The 20,187-nt window shown below is 40.2% G+C and overlaps 1 protein-coding gene across 1 annotated transcript in view; it reads left to right on the top strand.

The window, feature by feature from the left end:
- Positions 1-5,967: 5,967 nt before the first annotated feature.
- Positions 5,968-20,187, top strand: part of gpc6b (glypican 6b) — an 84,737-nt gene continuing 70,517 nt past the window's right edge. Inside the window, exon 1 of the mRNA XM_008328538.2 lies at positions 5,968-6,791. Coding sequence (XP_008326760.1) covers positions 6,641-6,791 — 151 coding nt within the window. The 5' untranslated portion in view covers positions 5,968-6,640. The remainder of the gene's footprint in view (positions 6,792-20,187) is intronic.

Genomic DNA, 20,187 nt, shown 5'->3' with positions numbered 1-20,187 from the left:
ATATCTTGCTAACGACATGTTTAACTGCTCCTCTGGTTAGGCTGTGAATTAAAGCCCTTTAAAAATACGTCTGTGCCAAGTGAAGCTCACAGAGTGAATATGTGAAATTGCTTTTTGTTTTGTTGTTGAATTAATGCTTCATTTAGATCAGTGATCACCAACTGGCGGTCCGTGGGCTGAATCTGGCCCACCAAACTGTCCAATTTGGCCCGTGACATTTTTAGGAATTCACTTAAAGTCTGACCTCATCCTTGTTTTTGTTAAATAATAAATCTAGCCTTGCAGAGAGGGTTCAGTCTCCGTGCTGAGTTGGTAGTTTTACACAGTCTCCCTCAAACAGGCATGTGTGAAAGTTGAAGGGTCAGGTTTGTTCAAAACTCTCGTGATGACTCATGGAATGCCAGTGTTTGTCAATGCATATTTTGCCCCAAAGCCCCATGTACATATATAAACATTATATAAAAAGGAAAAACCTTACTTTTCCCCAGCCTGAATAACATTTGTTTCTCTTTCTAAAAATGTGTGTTTACAAAGAAATGTAATTACTTCAATTCATGGAATACATCTTTTAGCCTTATTGGGGAAGAAGCATCTTGAAGATCAGGTCAGACTCCCTGATGGCCCAGACTCAGGCCGAGGGCTTCAGCTTTGACATCAGTGCAATAAAAATGACCGCCGACTATTCACTTTGGGACAAAAAAATGATTGTCCTGTGAAATCAGGCTATTAAGTTGTGGGATTTACACGTCCCGCTGAAATGACTCCCCATGGACACGCGGTTCTCAACAGACACATTTTCTGCAGCTGTAGAATAAATGGAAACACATAAATGTGCATAAATCAAAGTGGCCGGCCGTGGCCTGATGTTATGTGTGAAGTCAGCCTGTGTGCAGGAGGAAGACTGTGTGTTCACTGTTTGTGTTGCATAGCAACAGTTAAGTCTCATTTCCAGTCCCAGTCCAGTTGTGCAACTGTTTGTGTTGGCGGAGTCAAATAACTGATTAAACAAACACACAAGTCCGACTCTGTTGTCACTTATCAGTGTCATATAAATAATTGCTTTTTGTAAGTCTGGGTTATCGCAGCCGTAACGCACAGAGGGTTACCCCGTTGTACTGCGTAACAGCACTCAGTCTGTGAACTCGTGCCAACATCTACAATTCATTACAGCAGCTTTTAGGCTAATTCAGAGGTTCTATTGTCATCACAGCGACACAAATATAAATCATCCCTGCAGCGTGCTCCTAACACTAGTGTTAGATAAATGCATTAATGAATGAATACAGTTGGTGTACATTATATGGGATGAAGTTGGAGAGTTCTTAGACAAGTGATATCATTTCAAAAGGTGTGGGCTCCGACGGCTCCGACGAGTGTCATCTCTATATTGTTATATTGCTGTGTTGTTTATGTGAGTCTCAAAAACCATTTCAAAATCAAAACAAACATTAAATTTTAACCACACCAACCACAGGCAAAATATTAAATTCTTCTTCCATTCGGATTAAATCTATCAAGCTAATCCATCTAATAATCCAATGAACATTGGAGGAGAGAATGAAACCTGTAAAAAAAAATTTCTTACACAAAATTGTATAAACATATAGATTTGTCCTAGAACTTTTTGACTCACCCTGACAGTCCAGCTGCTGCAGCTTTACTGACGTGTGTCAGATGGTGGTGCTTTGTTCTGCGGTTTCTTGTTAAGTTTTAACTGCTCAAATGTGGGATTTGGTCCATATCTGAACGACTTCTTATTGAACCACTCCTGACGTGGCCTCTGTCCACACCTGTGCTTCAGCACTGCCATAAATATTTCACTACAAATAGAAATTGTTGCGTACTTCCCAGTTAAGAGTTGTCTCTCTTCTTAAGTTACTACAACACTGAATCACGCAGACACTAAGACAGCAGCTGCTCATAAACACAGCAGAGACGGCCAACACTGTCGCTGGTATTCCAAGAGGTTTTTTTCACAGGCGTTTTGTACCTTTCAGGTCAACAGAAGTCAGTGAAGACAACGCTGTAGTGAGAGGAAGTTCATTTATTCATCCATCTTCTACTGTGAAATCCTTTTTCGGGGTTTTAGGGCCAACTGGAGCCAATTCCAGCAGACCAGGGCTACGTGCATCTTGGACCGTTTGCCGGTCTATCACAGAGCCACACACAGAGATCAACAACCATTCACAAACACACACACACACACACACACACACACTTAGACCTTTGGAGAGTAGAGAGAATGTCCAATTAACCAGAGAAAGAGACAGAGGAAACGCACACACACAGGGAGAACTGCAAACTCTACACAGAATGACCACTAGTTGCGTGATGGGCTCAAACCTGTGACCTTCATGCTGTACGGCAGGCGATCTCACCACTGTATCACAATGTAGTATTTAATCCAACAAGTGCGTGTCATCATCTGCTTTATATATATATATATATATATATATATATATATATATATTTGTGAAATAGTTTCTGCCCAGTCACATTTAAAAGCAGATTTATTTTTACTTGTTCATTTTTATGGCTAATCTAAATGTTTGACTGAATATCTAGGCTAGTTTGAATATCTGGTCTAGTCATAATATCTGGTGTTTTGGGAGCAGTTTGTGTTTTTTGACAAAAACGCAGCTGCGGGTTTGTAGCCCAGGTCGTCAACAGTAAACTTGACACTGACACCGGTCATTTTTTTCATGGTTTAACAAATGGGTGTATAACGGTTTGACACATTGTGATGAAACTGTAATAAACCTTTTTGATGTGACTGTAACTGACCTGTCAATTCGGTAAACAGAGATTTGTGAGCAATACCTGAGGGCAGAAACAACAGCACACGTTGAAAGGCAGAGAAGAAAAGCACCTCTGCTTATGGAGATTCATGCTGCCGCTGCAGGGACCTTGGATTGGAGTGTAGCAGGAGATTACAGAACAATACATGGCATTTACACCTCAACATATGGGCTTGCATTTAAAACACCTCTCTGTGTGAATAAAGGATCTGCTGAAGGCACACTGTACATGCATATGAGTTGCTATTATTATTATCATCGCTGTTCGGCAGTTGCCTGTCACTCCAGGGCTGTGGGAGCTGACAGTATGTACACATGAGAGCTGTGTGTTTTACACTTCCTGGGTGTTTGTTGCACATGTGGACACTGTCAAAAAATAATGCAGAAAATCAGAGTCAGTTTGATATTTGCACATGATGCGGGGTTCATTTATGATCAGCCCTTCAGCTCCGGGTGTCTCCATGCCTCAGATTCTGACATTTTGGGTGCTGCCTAGAATAAACATGGGGATTCTCAGCCATATGAGAAGTGAGCAGCAGCAGCAGCAGCAGCAGCAGCAGCAGCAGCAGCAGCCGCTGCCCTGTCAGGCACTCAAAGAGTATAGGAGTGAAGTCAAAGCCGACTCAGATCTCAGCCCGATGAAACATTAAACTCACATCCAGATATTCAGTGATTGTCCTCTTCTATTGCTGTGAATTGAATAAAATTAGGTCATACAAATTTAAAAAGCAGTCATCATTTATTTACCATACTCTGTATCGTATTTTCATTTTGAAACATGGATCTCTCTCGCAATTTCTCAGGCTGCAGCTCCTCGTCTTTTTCTTCACTTCAGTCTCTATTTCACTCACCCACAAGTTCACATAAATGGGTTATCAGTGATCGTCACTGTTCTAATAAGAACTCATCCCTGGCTGCACACAGCAGTTCCTTTTAGACAGTTAAAATAAATAAATAAATAATAATAAAAAAAACAACAACAGGTGATATGAGTCAGGTAGCATGTTGGAGCTGTCCAGGGTGCTGATCACACTGCCGTCTTTTTCCTGTCAGGAATAATAGAAGCAGCTGAACTTCAGATGGATGATTTTTTTATACCTGTTTATTTGGCTGTGTATGTTCTACCTCCATGTTTATCTTTGGGTGGCTGAGATTTGACGAGCTTTGTGGGTAATTTTTTTTTGTGTGTACTCATTTGTTCCCTGCTAATGGGTAAGCACTGTTAATGTGACAGCTTATATTTTCTATGCAGGTTCTGTTTGTTCCTTTGTTTTTACTGTCAGTGTGACAGTGTTCAAAGTTACTGTTTGTACCTTGTTGGCTGCCGTATCTGACTGTTTTTGTTTTTCAAGTAGCGTTTGTGATTTTGCCAATATACTTAAACCCACTGGCACGTACTGTGTCGATGTGTTTTTATACTTCTCTTTGGAGGGTCACTGAGTTTGACCAGCTGAAAGGAGGCTATGAAGGAAACTCTGAATATGTATAGGACAGAATACATCTCTTGCTGGGCTGGGGGTATTTGGGAATCCCAGAAGTGCTGTAGAAAATTGCTGGAGGAAAAAGGGAAAATAATTTACTACAAATGGCACAGGAGGAAGTGAAGCCCATATACCCAAGCAGAAATCCTTTACACAGTGCTTCACAGTCTGCTCAGGCAACGTGACAGCTATCTTAGCTGAGAATTTCCCATGAAATTAATTTTTCATTGTATTTAAAATGTTCATTTGCATGAAACTGTCTCCTGAGTTTCAAAGTTGGGTACATTAATTAACTGTGACATGTCCAGGTCAGGAAGTATCACTATACAATTACAGTGGAAAATTCAAGAAGGAGTAAGTGGACCCACTACTAATAAGCACTGCTTCCAACAACCTTTGTTTCAATGTCATAGAAAATACTTTTGTACGTTGGCTCAATATAAACTCTTGAGGACCATATAGTGTAGAGTGTAACATTTACTACATGGCTGTTGTTTTCTAAGATCAACCTATTTAGCTGTGCAGCAGATTTGTTTCACCCAGAGTGAGATATTGAGATTATTTCCCCAGAAATGCAGTACAACGTTGCAATGATTGGAAACGTTTACTCCAACATCTTCCAGTGTGGCGTCAACCTCTGAAGTGAGCTAATGTCACTTTAAAAGTACCTTTCAAAATGTGGTATCCCATACCAATAGGAACTCATGGCAGCCATGTTAATCCACTGTTGAGCTACCCTAGGATCAAGCAGTTCCAAAATCAATAAAGCCATGAAGGCCTGCCTTCAGGTCCTCATCACATCCTTTATATCCACCAGTTAATGCAATCTGATACTGTGTTGCCCCGGTGCCTCGTGGGTATGAACATCATCCAATCTAACCCTCTTTTTTTGTATTTTATTTTAGGTTTTTCTATGAATATTTACACTTTTTGCTCTTTGCACTGTAATAGCATAATCCAGTTTCACAGCCTGAGGAAACATCAGTTCTTGTTATTTTTAAATCATACAGCATGTGGAAGCACAATAACTCAAGGAGCTCGACTCGGTAAAAGTCTCAAATTAATTCAACTTCCAGTGTTGTTCAAGGATGCAATTTTTTATCAATTCGTAACAGAGACTCAGAGTTCTTTCTTGGTTTACCGTAAGTGCTTAGCCATATTTAACACAGTTTGTCATTGCATTATCAAACTATCAGAAAAGGCAGTAAATGTTTTGAAAGAATATATATTGGTTTAACCCAGTGAATATTAAAATACCCCACCCCCGAAAAAAAGAGAAAAAGTATAAAAAACACTCTCACCAAACCTCTCCTGTAGGGTGTGCTGATGAGCACAGGTCAACGGAGCTCTGAATGATTTGGGTGCACATTACTAACTGCCCCCTGTATACAGACTGAATTGAATTGAATTGAATAGAATAGAATTGAATTGAATTGGAATGCAGCCTGTTACTGTGTCGTGTTTGCTCCTGGCTGTTTCTCATTTCAGTTTTGTATAAGTTTCTCGTTATACTTGTTGGTTATTTGCCTGTATCAAAAAAATGTTTTTTTTTTTCATTTCCACCTTAGCAGAAATGAATATAATCTGACATTAAAGTATAGTATTTGAGCAGGTACTGTTTGGTGTCCAGTCTGACAGTATCTGCCTGCTGTGTACAACTAAAGTAAAGCCATAGTTCTCTCGTTAGGCTACAGTCTGTGTTTGTCTTATGTGGAGAAAAGAAAAAGAGAAAAACACGTTTTTGCACCTGTATATTCAACAGTGTTATGTTATCATATGCCTCTGTTCGCCCACCTTGTGTTTCTCCACACCCCCACAGCCGCTACACAAACGTACGAGGCTGGACTCCACTCCATATTTTGTATTGCGCTTTGCGTTGTTAGTGCATTTGATCTGGACGACTCGGAGCGTTCCGTACTCTCTCTCTCTCTCTTTCTTTCTCTTTCTCTCTCTCCCGCTCTCTCTCTCTCTCACACACACAGCGTTGCCACTTGCGCACAGCTGCCAGAGGCTTCGTCTGCTCAGGCAAGTTGAGTCAACAGCGGCGAGGGAGAAACGCGAAGCGTGGATTCATGAGGCACCTCCAAACACACACACACACAGACACACACACACAGAGACACACACACAGGCTCTCTCTCCTCTTGACTGCGGCGCCTGGGGACTTTTAATCATTCTCGGTTGCACCAGAAACCACGTTGACTTTAGGAAATGTGTTGGTAGTCACTGATCATCGGAGTTGCGACCATTAAAAAAACGCCCGCTCATTAAGAATAAACGGATCTGCTGCAGGAAGAGGGACTTTTCACTGGCTGCTGCAGGACAAGCTCTAAACAATAAGGATCTTGACTGAGGTGAACAATGCTGAGACCGGAGACCGTCCTTTGCACTTTCTCTGTGCTGTGGGTTGCAGCAAGAGCAGATTTTAAAGCCAGGAATTGCAGCGAGGTGCGGGAGGCTTGTGTCAGCAGAGGCTTCAGCTTCGCACATGTTCCTCTGCAGGAGATCCCAGGTAAGAACCACAAGTCCTGCCTACACATGCACGGCATTATGGTTTTATTTATTTATTAGTATTTATGCTCATCTGTGTGGTTCATTAACCCTCCTCTATATCAGTTATGATGCCGGGAACTGAACCTCAACCACCTGTCACTCACTAAGTTGCTCTGAGCTCCACTTGGGTTGAGCTTTATTCCTCCCAAAGTATTTTTGTTGTTGTTTTTATTCTACCTACTGTTGCCAAATTGTCCTAATTGACGTAACAGGATGGAGAGCAACAGCTGGAGCCGCCTCCTGCATCCCACTGCCCTGCACCACACAAGTGACATACCCTGCTGTAATCAGCATTTAAAGCACTCCAACACACACACACACACACACACACACACACCTCCCAACTCCCCAAGAGTAAATGTGATTGAATATTCATGCTGAGAGAACCGTATCCCCTAATAACAGGCAGCGTCAACAGCGGCAGACCCCCACAGCCCGCTGCCTTAAGTCCCGGCCTGGCCCTGGTTTGTGGCAGTGCTAACCAAGCAGAGATAATGAACGGTCAACTGACCAGATTAACTCAGGTTCCTGCAAAAGATGAGATGATTAGGTGAAGTGGAACTGCTGGCTGCTGCAATACTCTGCCCATGGCCATGAATCAGTGGCTCGACTTAAGTTCAGCCTCTACCTTCTGTGAGTAATTAAAAAAAATCTGCATCAGTGTCCTGTAAACTCTAATTTTGTTGGGCCACAGGGTTCACGATGTGGTCTCACAGCAAGAATGGTCATCGATTCAAAGGTTGAGTCTTTTAGTGTGGAGTTTGTGTATTCCCGGTGGTTTTCTCACACTGACCACTTTAAACTGACCATAGGTGTAAGTCTGAGTGTCAGTGGTTGTTGGTTTCAAGATTGGACTTTGTGATGGACAGGAAAATTGTCCAGGGCGTAGCTCGCCATCACTGAGTCAGTGTCTGCAGGGATTGGCTTCAAGATAAATGAATTAATAGACTGGTTTCTGTCAACGGTCTAAAAAAGTAAAAAGCAACCAAAAAAAGCAACCTTTTCTTTTTCTTTGTGTTGTTATGCAAAAGTTCTTGGTGCAATTACCACCTGGCCCAGAAAGCGAGGATTGTTTGCCTCTTGTAGTATAAAACCCTGGCCATGATGTAGACCGTTACCATGGTGACCCCTGATTAAGGGACAAGCCAAAAATGAATCTTGTCATTCTTAAAAGTTGCAAGATTCCAGAGATTCCATTTCTATATATAAATATATTTTAGTCTACATTAGTCTATGTCTATTCAGGTTTTTTATTGCCCTTGCTGAGTTGCCCCATTCCTAATTGTCACTGTTATGCTTCAAGGCCAATGGTGCTTGACAATATGGCTGATTTGACATCCAGCCCACCTGTTTAGAGAAGGGCTGGATCACAAACTGACTGACGCCTTTTGGTTCCAGGTCGCTGACATCACAACTAATCTTCCAGACGAGTGAGAAATTCACTCTCATATTCCAATTGGTGTCACCCTGAATGGAGGCTTTTGATCAGGTCTTTGAATGGCTCATAACCTTTCTGCCAGAGCGACAACACGTTATCAAGATCTCAGCAAATTGCAAACGCTGATGGGCATGTCCTTGAAGCTTGACTGAGTGACTGGCTGCCTTTCACTCATGCAAACAATATTGCAGTCAATTTGAATTACACCTTCAGTGAAAGAGGAAGCAGCTAATAGTTCAAAAATACCCATTTGGTATTTTTGCTACCTTTTAAAAAGCTGGAATGGAAATTTGCTGGGTTTTCATACAACGGGGGAGTTAAAATATTTATATAACAGACTGAACATTTTTTTTAATGAAATTTATTAGAATACTATTACAAAGCCTTTTTTCAAAAACATTCCCTCCATTTCCAATCTTATTATTTCAATCAAGTTCTTTTTAAAATGTCCTTTCATTTATTTTTCAAGTCACTTGATGTTAGCTCTGATTTGAACTTTGTTGGGATTGAAACCTGAACCTGAACCTGATCAGATAAAGCTCTAGACTCAAATGTCTAAATAAAAATAGGTGTCTGGACAAAATCTGAGGTTTGAGACATAATGAGAGACAGGATTTACGCGTTCCTTCCAAATTCTAACATCTGTCTTAGAATTTTTTGACTTGTTGATGATGACATTGATGATGGAAATTAGTATCAACCTGATTTATACTGTTTCCCCACAGGTGTTATACTTTAATGACCACTGGCCAGAGATCTAAAACTGGCTGTGAAACAGTCAGAAAAACAACTTGTGTTTTTTTTTGTATCTAAAACAATAGGGGAGGATGATGTTTACACAGTTGAAGGTGTTTTTCTAACAGTGGATCTTATTATGACACAACACATCACTGGCTCTGAGGAAAGATACCCGTGTTCTTTCCACTGTCTCGTTACCGCTGCATCCATCCGACAGTGACCGAGCAGGGAGGGACAGTTGCTGTTGCTCCTTTGGATGAAATGTGTTGGCAAAAGAGAAGGAGTTTATGTTTGATGGTGAATATTTAGATGCTTTTGGAAAAATGTGATAAAACCAGGTTCAACAGAAGGTGTGTTGCTCTGGGACTGGCATCAATGGAATTATGTAATCTCTTGACCGTCAGCATCTATCCTTGTTGTACAATTTGGGATGCAGCCCATTATTTGCGAACCATTGTTTTATAAAATCTCTAATGCGATGTAATTAAAGGCAAGGTATCGTGTGTAAAGGGAAAAAAAACCAATAACAATATGTTCCAGATAATTGAATGCAGCTGGTACTCAGTGTTATTTGTTCCAAATACTGACAGGGTTAGGATACCCGTGTCCAAACAAGACATTAGAGCTGAGTTAATATTCCATTACTTGTAGATTTAGTTAGTCCTTGTGAGCTGCAGTGAAGGGCGGCTCTTGAAGTCTCCTGTGCCGCTTATTGTTTCTGTCAGCTTTACAGCTGCTATCACACTCTATTAACTCACAGACGGTTGGGAAAAAAACGTCACATAGTGTTAGCGCTACATTTACTGTATACAAATGACACTCATTCTGTTTCCACGTACTGTACGTTAATGTGAACTGGCGGCTCTTTACGTGCTCGTTTTTCTTAAAATCAAAATCATCTGATAAACACAGCAGTCTAAAGTCAAACTGTTCTGACAGACGTGCATCTTTAGGTCCAAGATCCAACGCTTAACTTTAAATCCATCTATATTCATCTCCAGTGTGTGAAACAATTTGATTTGCTTGGTCATTGTTAACATACCCATTCTGCCGCTTTTTGGTCTTTGTGAACAGAAATTGTTTTAAATTGTTTGTCAAACATGTCCGTCTAAAAAAAGAGGCTTCATAAAGCATTTGCCCATGTTTGGTGGGAGGAACGTGCATTTATCTTGTCAAACCAATGGAAGAGCACTGACTGTCTGTAGCTTTTCAAACGTGCATTAATCAGACGTTTGATTTGAAAATGATACATTGGCCACATTGACTGAGGGCAGGGCAATGTCAGTACCATCACGTGATCTTGGTGCAACGAAGCTGTACACGCTACAGCTACGCTGCCGCACATGGCCTTCTGTACATATTAGCTGTTAGCTAGTTAGTTAACTGTGAATGAGAAATCTTTGTACATTGCTTTTCGCTGAATATTGTGCTACCCGTCCTTTGTGGTTACAGTGTTAATTCAGGGAGATGGTGATTTGATACTTTAGCATTCAAAAATGCTACCGCCACTATGCTTTTTTTACTTTAGCAACTGCCGCTGTTTGTTTAGAAATACTGTCATTGGTTTTACCTTTGTTTGTTGCTGTCATTTGTTTTACGAGTGAGGTGTTGGCAATCCTTTTTAATTAATATTGTTGTTATAGGGCTTCACTACTTTGTTTGATTTTGAAATGTGCCAAAAATGCATTGTGTATGCAGCGTATGTGTAAGAGCATGATCTGTCTTAGCCTGATTTAAAAAAAAAAACATTTAATTACATTTATCTACCTAAAATATTATACATTTTTTTCTTTAAATCTGTATATTTTTTTGTCATACAAACCCGAAAATTTGTTTTTCACAAATCTCCAGACAGATTAGTCAAATTAGCTTTTTTCACTCTTTTTAGTGAGGCACTCGTTGATGAATCATGACAAAAATAACTATAATAACAGCAGAACAAAAATCAAAAATTCGTGGCTTTGACTATTGTGCTATTGGTCAAAGAAAAGGAACCAGGTCAGGTGAAGTGACACCATTGGAGTCAGTGTTATTGACTGGTATGTTGTTATAATGTTGAGCCTAAAGGCTCTGTTGATAAAGTAATTCCACAGGACCACTGCAGTGCTTCTGCCTGCTGACCGGGGCAGGCTGGAGGCTGTCAGCAACAACTCAGTAAAGGCATTTCGAACCATGGGAGCATGAGAATCAGATTGCTGTATGTGTTCACATGCCTAGAAATGCCAGCAGCACCTGCCTCGTGCTGCATTTATTACCTGCTACATTCTGGCTCCTACCAAACTCTTAAAAACCCTTTCAATTTCAAACGAAGTCCCTAAATTCAATTTTGAATGCCGCTCCTCAGCGCTCCAGTTAGAGAGGAGACCCGCTCCCACTTTTACCTCCTCGGTTTTCTTCTCAGTTTCCACTCAGTGGATTACTCAACGTCTGAGACAAGACTGGAAGATAAGGAAAGTGAGTCACACAGCCAACTGCTGGACTCAATGGAACTTCCTTGTATGTCTTATTCTGTCATGCTGTCACCTGACGTGCAGTGCTGTTTACTCCAAACTGGGAGATGGAGATGGGACCGAAATAATGCTGTTGATATCTAGTGTGATCCCTGGCTGCCTGAACAATAAGGCAAATGATCTCTACTGAAGCGTGAAATGTGCGCAGGTTCTCCACTGTCATGTAATGAGATGGGGGAGATTAAAAGGAGCTAAATGGAGGTGCTTGTAGAGGGAAATTGCTGGGTGACTTTGTTTGCTCCTGCAGCATGGCTGTGATGCATTGTCACTTTGTTGTGACCTTCCTGTCAGTCACTGGCAGAGATACATTGGATCTGCATAGCACTACGATCCTGAAACTGATGTTTTTGTGGTGCGTCATGCCTTTTCAGCTCAACCATCTCAGATCTTATAATTGTCTATTAAATAGTAAGGTTATTGAAATTGTTGTTTTGACAATTCATCTTTGAATTTGTTTGTGTACAACTCAAGGATTTAAGGCTGATTTTTGCTGAAATAAAAAAGGTGGATGTGTCCTTCTCTGCATCAGAGGGAGATACTATCAGAGAAGAGGGAAGGCAAACAATCATCACTTTTTTTTTTTTTCGGGAGCCGAGGGGATTTCTCAGACGCAGCCTCCATTCCTGTGTCATCAATCATGCTCATGAGTGCCAAAATGGCCACATGATGGGTGCGCTCTCAGCGGGTGTTCCCTCTGAGCAAGGAAACATTTTGTCCTGGGAGTGTTTCCCCATTACAACATTGTAATCAGAGCGAGATAGCTTAGATCATACCAAGAATCTTAAGTAGGATAACATTTGCGTTTTCATTTTCATGGCAAACATTGCAAACCATGTTTCCTAGTATAAATATACCAGTGGAGGCGTAATAAATGCATTGCACTTGGACACCCAGCAAAATGGTTTGTTTTTATTTTGAGGTGTCATGAACTTTTATTTCAGTCTCTTCAGAGCCAAAACAGCTTTTAGGCTGGGAAAGTAAACAAAGCTGTGTCGATAGCAGTTCTGAGCTATTTAGAGTTCTGATTATAAAGGATTCAGTTCCAGACTCTGATCGTTGCTTATTTAATCAGGATTATTTAAAACCAGAGAGATGCAGAACTTTGCTCTTTTCGCTCTGAAACGACAGCCATTATTTAATCTGACACAATATTAAAAATGAAAGGAGGAATCCAGTTGCAGCACAGAGTGATGAAGCGATTACAAAATAGTCATTGAATTTCTATTTCCAGTTTTTAAATGGGACAGTTCACGAACGTCGCCTGCAACCAGACTCTAACAGGAGTCGAACAGGACGGTCGCAGCTGTCAGGCACATGTGGTGCCCACTCAATGTTTTATGATCTGCTTTATTCCAAATGGGATCATAATTTATCAAGTTTGCACCCTTTACTCAAAGGGAAGACATAAAACTAGGAATGAAAATGTTCAGTTCACATTATACACGCAGTGAAAAACCTTCTCAGACTTTAATTCAAATCAGGTTCTACTTTCTTATCCAGTAGCGTTGCCTCCCGTGGTTCACTGCTATTTTCTGTCTGTTTCCTGGGCTAAACTATTAGATGACGTTGGTTTGTGCCTTTCATATATACAAATGTTACATTTGTAATGGAAGACTGAGTTTCACTCACTTTATTTTATCCATAGCTCAGGCTCAACTGGTGGTTCACAGATCAGTGACTAATCAATTAGAAATAATGTAATTATAGAAATGATTAGAGTTGAAATAGTGGATTGAAAAAAATACTGCAAAATAATATCAAATACGATAAATATATAAAGTTTATATATTATGTACTGCATCGTGTTCAAATGAAGATTTTTAAATTCCAAGGAACGTCATTTTAATAATTCAAAATATGTTCCTATCCAACAATTCTTATAAATTCTGATTTATAAAATAATTTGTTGTAAGAACCCAAACACAACTTTAAAACAACACAAATGTCAAGGACACAGTTACATGCAGAATTGTGGCATTTATACTCAGGAATATTTGTACACTTGGAGGTTAAATTCAGTTCGGTGTCAGTTATAAAAACAGACAAACAAAAAGCTTGAAATGATTTAATTCCATATTTCATGAAACATCTCTTCCTTGAGCAGGTGTTGCATAATTTACTGATACGCGCTGTCTGTCATTGTCAAGGACCGTTGTGTTCAACCTGTGCAGATTTTTTTTCAATCTGGAACCAGCATTACCTCCAGTATTGTTCCTTGACGCCCCAGAAGAAGATATTTTCATCAGTAAATTAAATCTAAAATACTAGGAGCGCTGTAAACCAATTCTACACGTGAGGAGCTCTCATCCCATAGAGACTGCTCTTGAGAGGATGACGTGAATGAATATTTGTCAAAGTCGCTGAAGATGATTTTTAATGTGAAACACAAGGAAACGAGCCAAAGGTTTTCTCCTGGGATGGTGTGGCAGAAGCGGATCGATGTTTAAAAACCATTTGTTTTGTGACAGGAACGGCATCCTCCTCGTCGTCGTCGTCGAGAGCTTAAATGTTGTTGTGATGCCTTCACTTCATTGTCCAATTAAACTCTACCCTGGAGCCACAGAGAATGTTTGAACACCTTTCTACCGTTTAGTCATTATTTATCTGTTCTTCTGTGAGTTTGTCACAGCCAAAATGTCTTTGGAGCACCAGGTGCATTTTCTTCACTTTTGGCAAATAGAAAAAAAAAAGAAATTGAATTTTGAAGGTTTAAAGTTGAGATCACAGTGATTCGAAAAACACTCTTTGGTAAATAAATCCCTTAACTTTAACGTCTTTAATCCAGCTTGTTACCATGTTAGTTAGCGCCGTCACACTGACAGAAAATGTTGCTCTAAAGCACCAATTGATCATATTTTTTTCTTTTTATCTTGTGCAAATAGACACTGCAGGGATGTTTTTCTCGCAGGTTTACTTCTAAACATATTTCATCCAATATTGTCAATCGAGTTTTTTGAGCTGCTGTCCTTGAATCATGAATGATAACATGCCATCAGACGTGTCGTATTTCCTGTACGTAGGCTCGCTCAGTCATTTTTTTTGCCGCATCCCTCCCTTGATATCTGACAATCTTCACTTTGATTTATGATTCCTTTTTTGAACACGATGTCCGTGTTTTTCCGGTACAGTCTTGTCATTCAGGAATCATCACTGCCTTCAGAAAACAATCCCCAGGATCAATGCTCAGTGACACGAGAATCAAATTTCTGGTTTTGGAAGTGACGTACAGTTTGTACTTTTCCCCCAACACCTCATCTGCCTGTCAAAAAGCGAGGCATCATGAAATAAAGACTCCTCGAATGTCTTGTTGCTGTCGTTGGATCTATCTTTAGCCACACGTCTGCTTCTCCATGTCTTGTTGACAATGTTTGACTAGACCTGGTGTGCAACTGGAGAAAGCTGTTTGCCTTTACACTGTTACCAAAGACAGTCCGTGGTGGTGCCCGCTGGGAGGAGCAGTCTGTGGTCCACTCTTCAGTGGACTCCTCTTCCTGGTACTGAGACAGAGCAGAGAGCACGTCCCCCGTAACCAGGTATCAGAACTAATACAGCCCCTGTTGGTAAAGCTGTAAATGCCTGGTGAAATGTAATGATCAGTTCAGGTCTCAGGCTGCTCCCTCTAGGTCTCTCAACAGCCGCCAGCTGCTACCTGTAGTGCCGTCCTCTGCCATGCTCTACTTAGCAAGGTGACGCAGGCGAGAGTGGCTTGGCTGCCCGGGTCTAATTCTCAGAGGAGTCTAGGCCCGCTGCCCACACGGATCAAATATCCACACCAGTCCTCTCGAGCGTCCACTAGGCTTTTTATTACATACTTCTGCAGATATATCAAAGCCAGACCCAGTGCTACATATGCTGATTATGCTGCGCCTGTCACTTGTAAATGTGCTGCACAAGGTGTTAAGTAAATCCATATAATCGTCTTTGCTGTAATGATTTTCCTACACCGGTGATCTGTGCGACAGAGGAATTCTCACTTGGGTTGCAAACTTGCACCTGTCGCAATGAAGTATGTTTTGGGTGTTTTTTAATTAAAGTAAATTACATTTTTCTTTTTTTTTCTTTTTTTGTTTCAACAATTGGGGTCTAGAATTGAATGGAAAATGACAAAGACACAGCAACTGTTAATCAGATTTCCAATGTGAATGTGAGTGTGAATATTTGATGGACTCTCCAGGTTAGAACCCCACCCTCACCCATTACCTGCTGGGAATGCTTCCATTTCTCCCACATAATCCCTTAAAGGATTAAGAGGTGCAACATAGATGGATGGGCGGGGCCTTTTATGGCCTTGTTTCCCAAAGACTGGGTCGGGACCCTGAGGTGGGTCGCAAGAGATTTTTTTTTTTGGGGTCGTCTTGCATCATGTTTCCCAGGAGTTTACGAATAAAGTCTATTAACTTGGGTCGCGAAAGTTTGTTTCCCCAGGAAAGAAGTTTGAGAAACACTGTTTTATGGAATCGGTCAGATGTTTGTTTGCCGTTGTTTTTGTTTTGTTTTTTGCAATATTTTGATTGGCATGGATATTACTTTAATATCAGACCAGTGTAACAGTCTATGTTGGAAGGAATTTGTGACCACTTTCGATACTAACCTTTGACCTTTTCCTCATTGCTGATTAATCACATTGAAAAAAGAAACATTTCGTCAATGTGTTCCTGGAGTCCTCTGGGTCTACCGTCATCGACAGATTAAATAAGAACAATCACAAATAGCAGAGAGATAAGTTCTTCCTCTGTGACACATATTTCTCAATACACTGAGTGACACAGGTGGAGGAGGGTGTATGTGGACAGGACGCACACACACACACAGCACACAGCACACAAACAACTGATCACGATACTACGCCACATCCCCACTGTTGTGGGACGAGGTAAATATAACTCGTTATCTGGAACCATCCAAAGTTCAGAGCTGCTATCTTATGTACTCAGCCCAGGTTTGGGCCACGGTTGCATCAAACCCTGACAGTCGGTGCTCAGGCCATGTCAGTGCTGAGTCTAATCCTGATCACACGTCATTGGAGAGTTCTAATATTGACATTTTAGCTTAGTGACCTCTACTACTTAGTGAAATCAGTTAGTGTCTTGTCACACAATATGAAATATCAGTTAGTGTCTTGTCACACAATATGTAAAAGACTACTTTAAATATCACATTGAACTCCCCTTTAAACAGGTATTTATTTTCCTAAATAATTAGGGACTATTGAAAACGCCAAACAGGTGTTTAATTATTTTTTTTCTAGGCGGTGTATTGAGTGGTTAAGGTGAATGCCTTAAAGTGTTATTTCTCAAATAGTGAGTCTTTGATATTTTTTTACTCTGAAAATTTTTTTTTATACATTTTTGATTAATTGCCTTAAACTGCATGGAGATAATGTAGAGGAACAGTTGCTATTGTTATATTGATTTTGATTACATTTTTACTTTTAAACCAGTATATTTCATATCTGTCCATTGCACATATCTAAATGTTTGTTCTTGAGATGCTTTGGTTATGTCTTGTTTTTTCTTATATTTCTTAAAATGCAGTCATCTTTTCATTCTCTTTTTATTTTTATTCTAATGAATGCACAGCTGAGTCTTGAAGTCTTCACTGAAGCCGTTGTCAAAACTGCTGTTTATTATTCCCTTCCAGATTGACAAATGAGTCTTAAAAAAAAAACACCTACTCTGTGCCTTTTCCTACATCGACCAGGATTTTCAAATAGCAGTTTTGTAAACTTCATTCAGTATTTCAACATCAAGTGCCACGCCACATCTCGCCACCGCCTCAACGCCATTTAACCTGCTGTACACACAAGTCCGAAGGTGGCGTGCTGCGGTGCAGTGCGGTGTCACATTCAAAGAACTGACACAATTGTTCGCAGTGTGAAACTATTCCACTACCCTTATTCCTGTCCTCTCCTCCCCACACGCTGACTCTCCTGAGGATGAAGAATACCATCGCACCATTGTACTCGCCTGCTTTTATTGTCGACTGTTTTTATGTCAGCGAGATTTCATTTCCTCCTGAACCTGTCCTCATTCACCCAAGGACACACTCCCCTGTATCTGCATCCCCCGGTTATTTAAAACATGAGCATGGCTTTCATAATGGCTTCTGACATGACCCAAAGTGTGATAGGAATACTGTCATTCATATTTTTTTGATTGATGCCAGTACTATCCTGAGTGAAGAGCTCGGCTATTCCTTTCACGAAACCCTCCTGGGACATTATTAAAATCACAGAGGACAGACTTTACACAATTCACAGATTTATAGAATAATCCCAACGTTCATATCAATTCCTTTTTATCCTCCTTCACTTCCTGCTCGTGTGGAATGAGTATTACACACAGTGGTTTTGAAAAGTCTTCACATCCAGGACCATCTTAGTTCAAGGTGCAAAAGCAAACGCTGTTGTGTTTAATTTTAAGTTGTTTGAAAGCAAATTAAATGGACTCAGTGTAGCCTAGTGTTGAAATGAGGAGTGAGTTTCACCAACCTCAGACTCCGGCTAATATATTTTGACAAGAAGGTGAAGTGAATGAGCTCAGCAAATGAATCCATGATCAAGGTGGGATCAAGAATATTAGCGTTTACCTTCACTGTTTTTCTAACCACTGCTAATTTAATAATAATAAAATAATAATTATTGGAGACTCTTTGTTTTCATCTGCTCACACATTTTGTTCAGGCAACATCTCGAGTTCTAAGGACACAGGATGTTGTTTATTCCTTTCTCTCCATACCAGAATAGACACCTTTCTTTACGTCCATCTATCCTTCTGTTTGCTTAGACAGGAAGCGAGACAGGGAGAGCGGTAGTGAAAGACAGAGTGGAACAAAGAGGACATTGAATTATAGGGGATACTGAATGAATAAAAAGGTACAAAGGTTTAAGGTTCTGAGGGTGCACTGTGCTTCAGTTTTCAACCACAATTTTACAGATAGACATAAAGATTACTACAGTAGAAACACAAAGTTATTAAGTGAAAACAGTAATCAAAGCGCGAAATAGACTCCTGTGTCTTCAGTGGCCAGATGAGGCATTTACACCTCACCAGGTCACTGTTTTTGTCCAGAGTTATTTTTACTTTGTGTATGAATTTGAAGGATTGAAATGGCGGTGCACATTTTGGTTGATGTTCACTTGAAAACAGGAGGTAGTGTTTACATGCTGTACTTAGATGCTTATATTTTAGCTTTTTATTTGATCTGTATTTGATTATCGTCTAATGTGATGACAGTGTCAGTTTTTTTTTCATATGGAAATATTTTCCTGCAGGTTTGCTCAGACCACACGGTGGTTCATATGGAGGACTTGTTGACACCTTAAAGCCCAGAACCCAGAGCTGCAGACTGTAATTATTCAGGTTGTTTTGCTGCTGCCTGTTGTTGATGAAGTGACGTGACAAGGAAGAAGAAGCACCAGTGACATTAGGAATGTTGATCTCATTAGGACTGCACGCTGCTTCAGGTCAGACTGAGGAAAAAAGTTTGTTGGAGGGAATCAGGGGACACAGCAGATGGCAGAGCACATGTGCTGTTGGTCTCTTTGGCCAAACTCACTGATGAGGACTTCTGAGAGTTGGCCCACCTTTGTTGTCTTTACAGGAACTTGGAACCATTCCTCAGAGTTGATATAGGTTACTCTTTTTAAAGCCATGGATAAACTCGCAGATCGCTAACATTAGACGTCACTTTAAATCATTTCTTCGAAGCACAATTAGGCCGTCACCTTGGTTGTTGTGACTCAACTTACCAAACTATGAAAATTAAATCCGAGACGATCGTAAGTGAAATGGCACAAAGGAATCAAAGGGAATGAAATGGCACGCAGTGTTAACGATATGTGCATATTCCTCGCACATTATCCGTGTGTCATGACATCAGACAGAAACATTTAGGGGCTCCACTTTAACTGGTTAACCTCAAAAAATATTTGGTTAAAAAGAAAAGCAAAACCATTTGATGGCTGCTCATCAGAAAATAGTTATATTTTCCTGTTGATTCCTGAAAGAGCCTGATGCACATTTTTGTAATTGTACTTGTAAATAAATTAGTACCAAAGTCTTCAGGAATATTAGTGTAGTCGTTAAGAAGTAGCGACAAAGTAAAACTCTGCCTCTGCTGCTTTGACGTGCAGAATTTCTTTGTGCATATTAGCCTTTTCATTTCTTTCCCTCAGTGGCTGCGCATGCACCAATGATGTCCTGAGCCACCAGGACTTTCTCACACACACAGAAAATGTAACGTAGATAACAATACCATAATATAATGATTTTGAAAAAAAAAAAGTAAATATATATAATTGGTGTCCATTGACATAATATAATGATTTTGAAAAAAAAAAGTAAATATATATATATAAAACTGGTGTCCATTGAAATGCTTCATTTGGAATTGTCCAAACATAAATGACCATGCAACAAATGTGTTTCCAGACTAAAAAAACACAGTAATTTAACAACAACAAACAGGAAGCACAGAAAACTATTTAAAAGAGTGGAGGTCAATTTCTGCTCAGCCTTTTCAGTGTACATATTTTTGAAAACCTACTGTATTTTATTTTTATTTAGGATACTTATTGTTTTGTTTTTAACCATGGTGATGGACTGAAAGTTTGTAACTTCCAGAGAAGGCTCTGTAATGATTTAGGGCTGCTTTTTAACCAATGATAT

The sequence above is a fragment of the Cynoglossus semilaevis genome, chromosome 16, assembly GCF_000523025.1.
Source record: "Cynoglossus semilaevis isolate Cse_v1.0 chromosome 16, Cse_v1.0, whole genome shotgun sequence".
Classification (NCBI taxonomy): domain Eukaryota; kingdom Metazoa; phylum Chordata; class Actinopteri; order Pleuronectiformes; family Cynoglossidae; genus Cynoglossus; species Cynoglossus semilaevis.
Note: the sequence above shows the minus strand (reverse complement) of the source record. Positions and strands in the feature narration are given on the sequence as shown.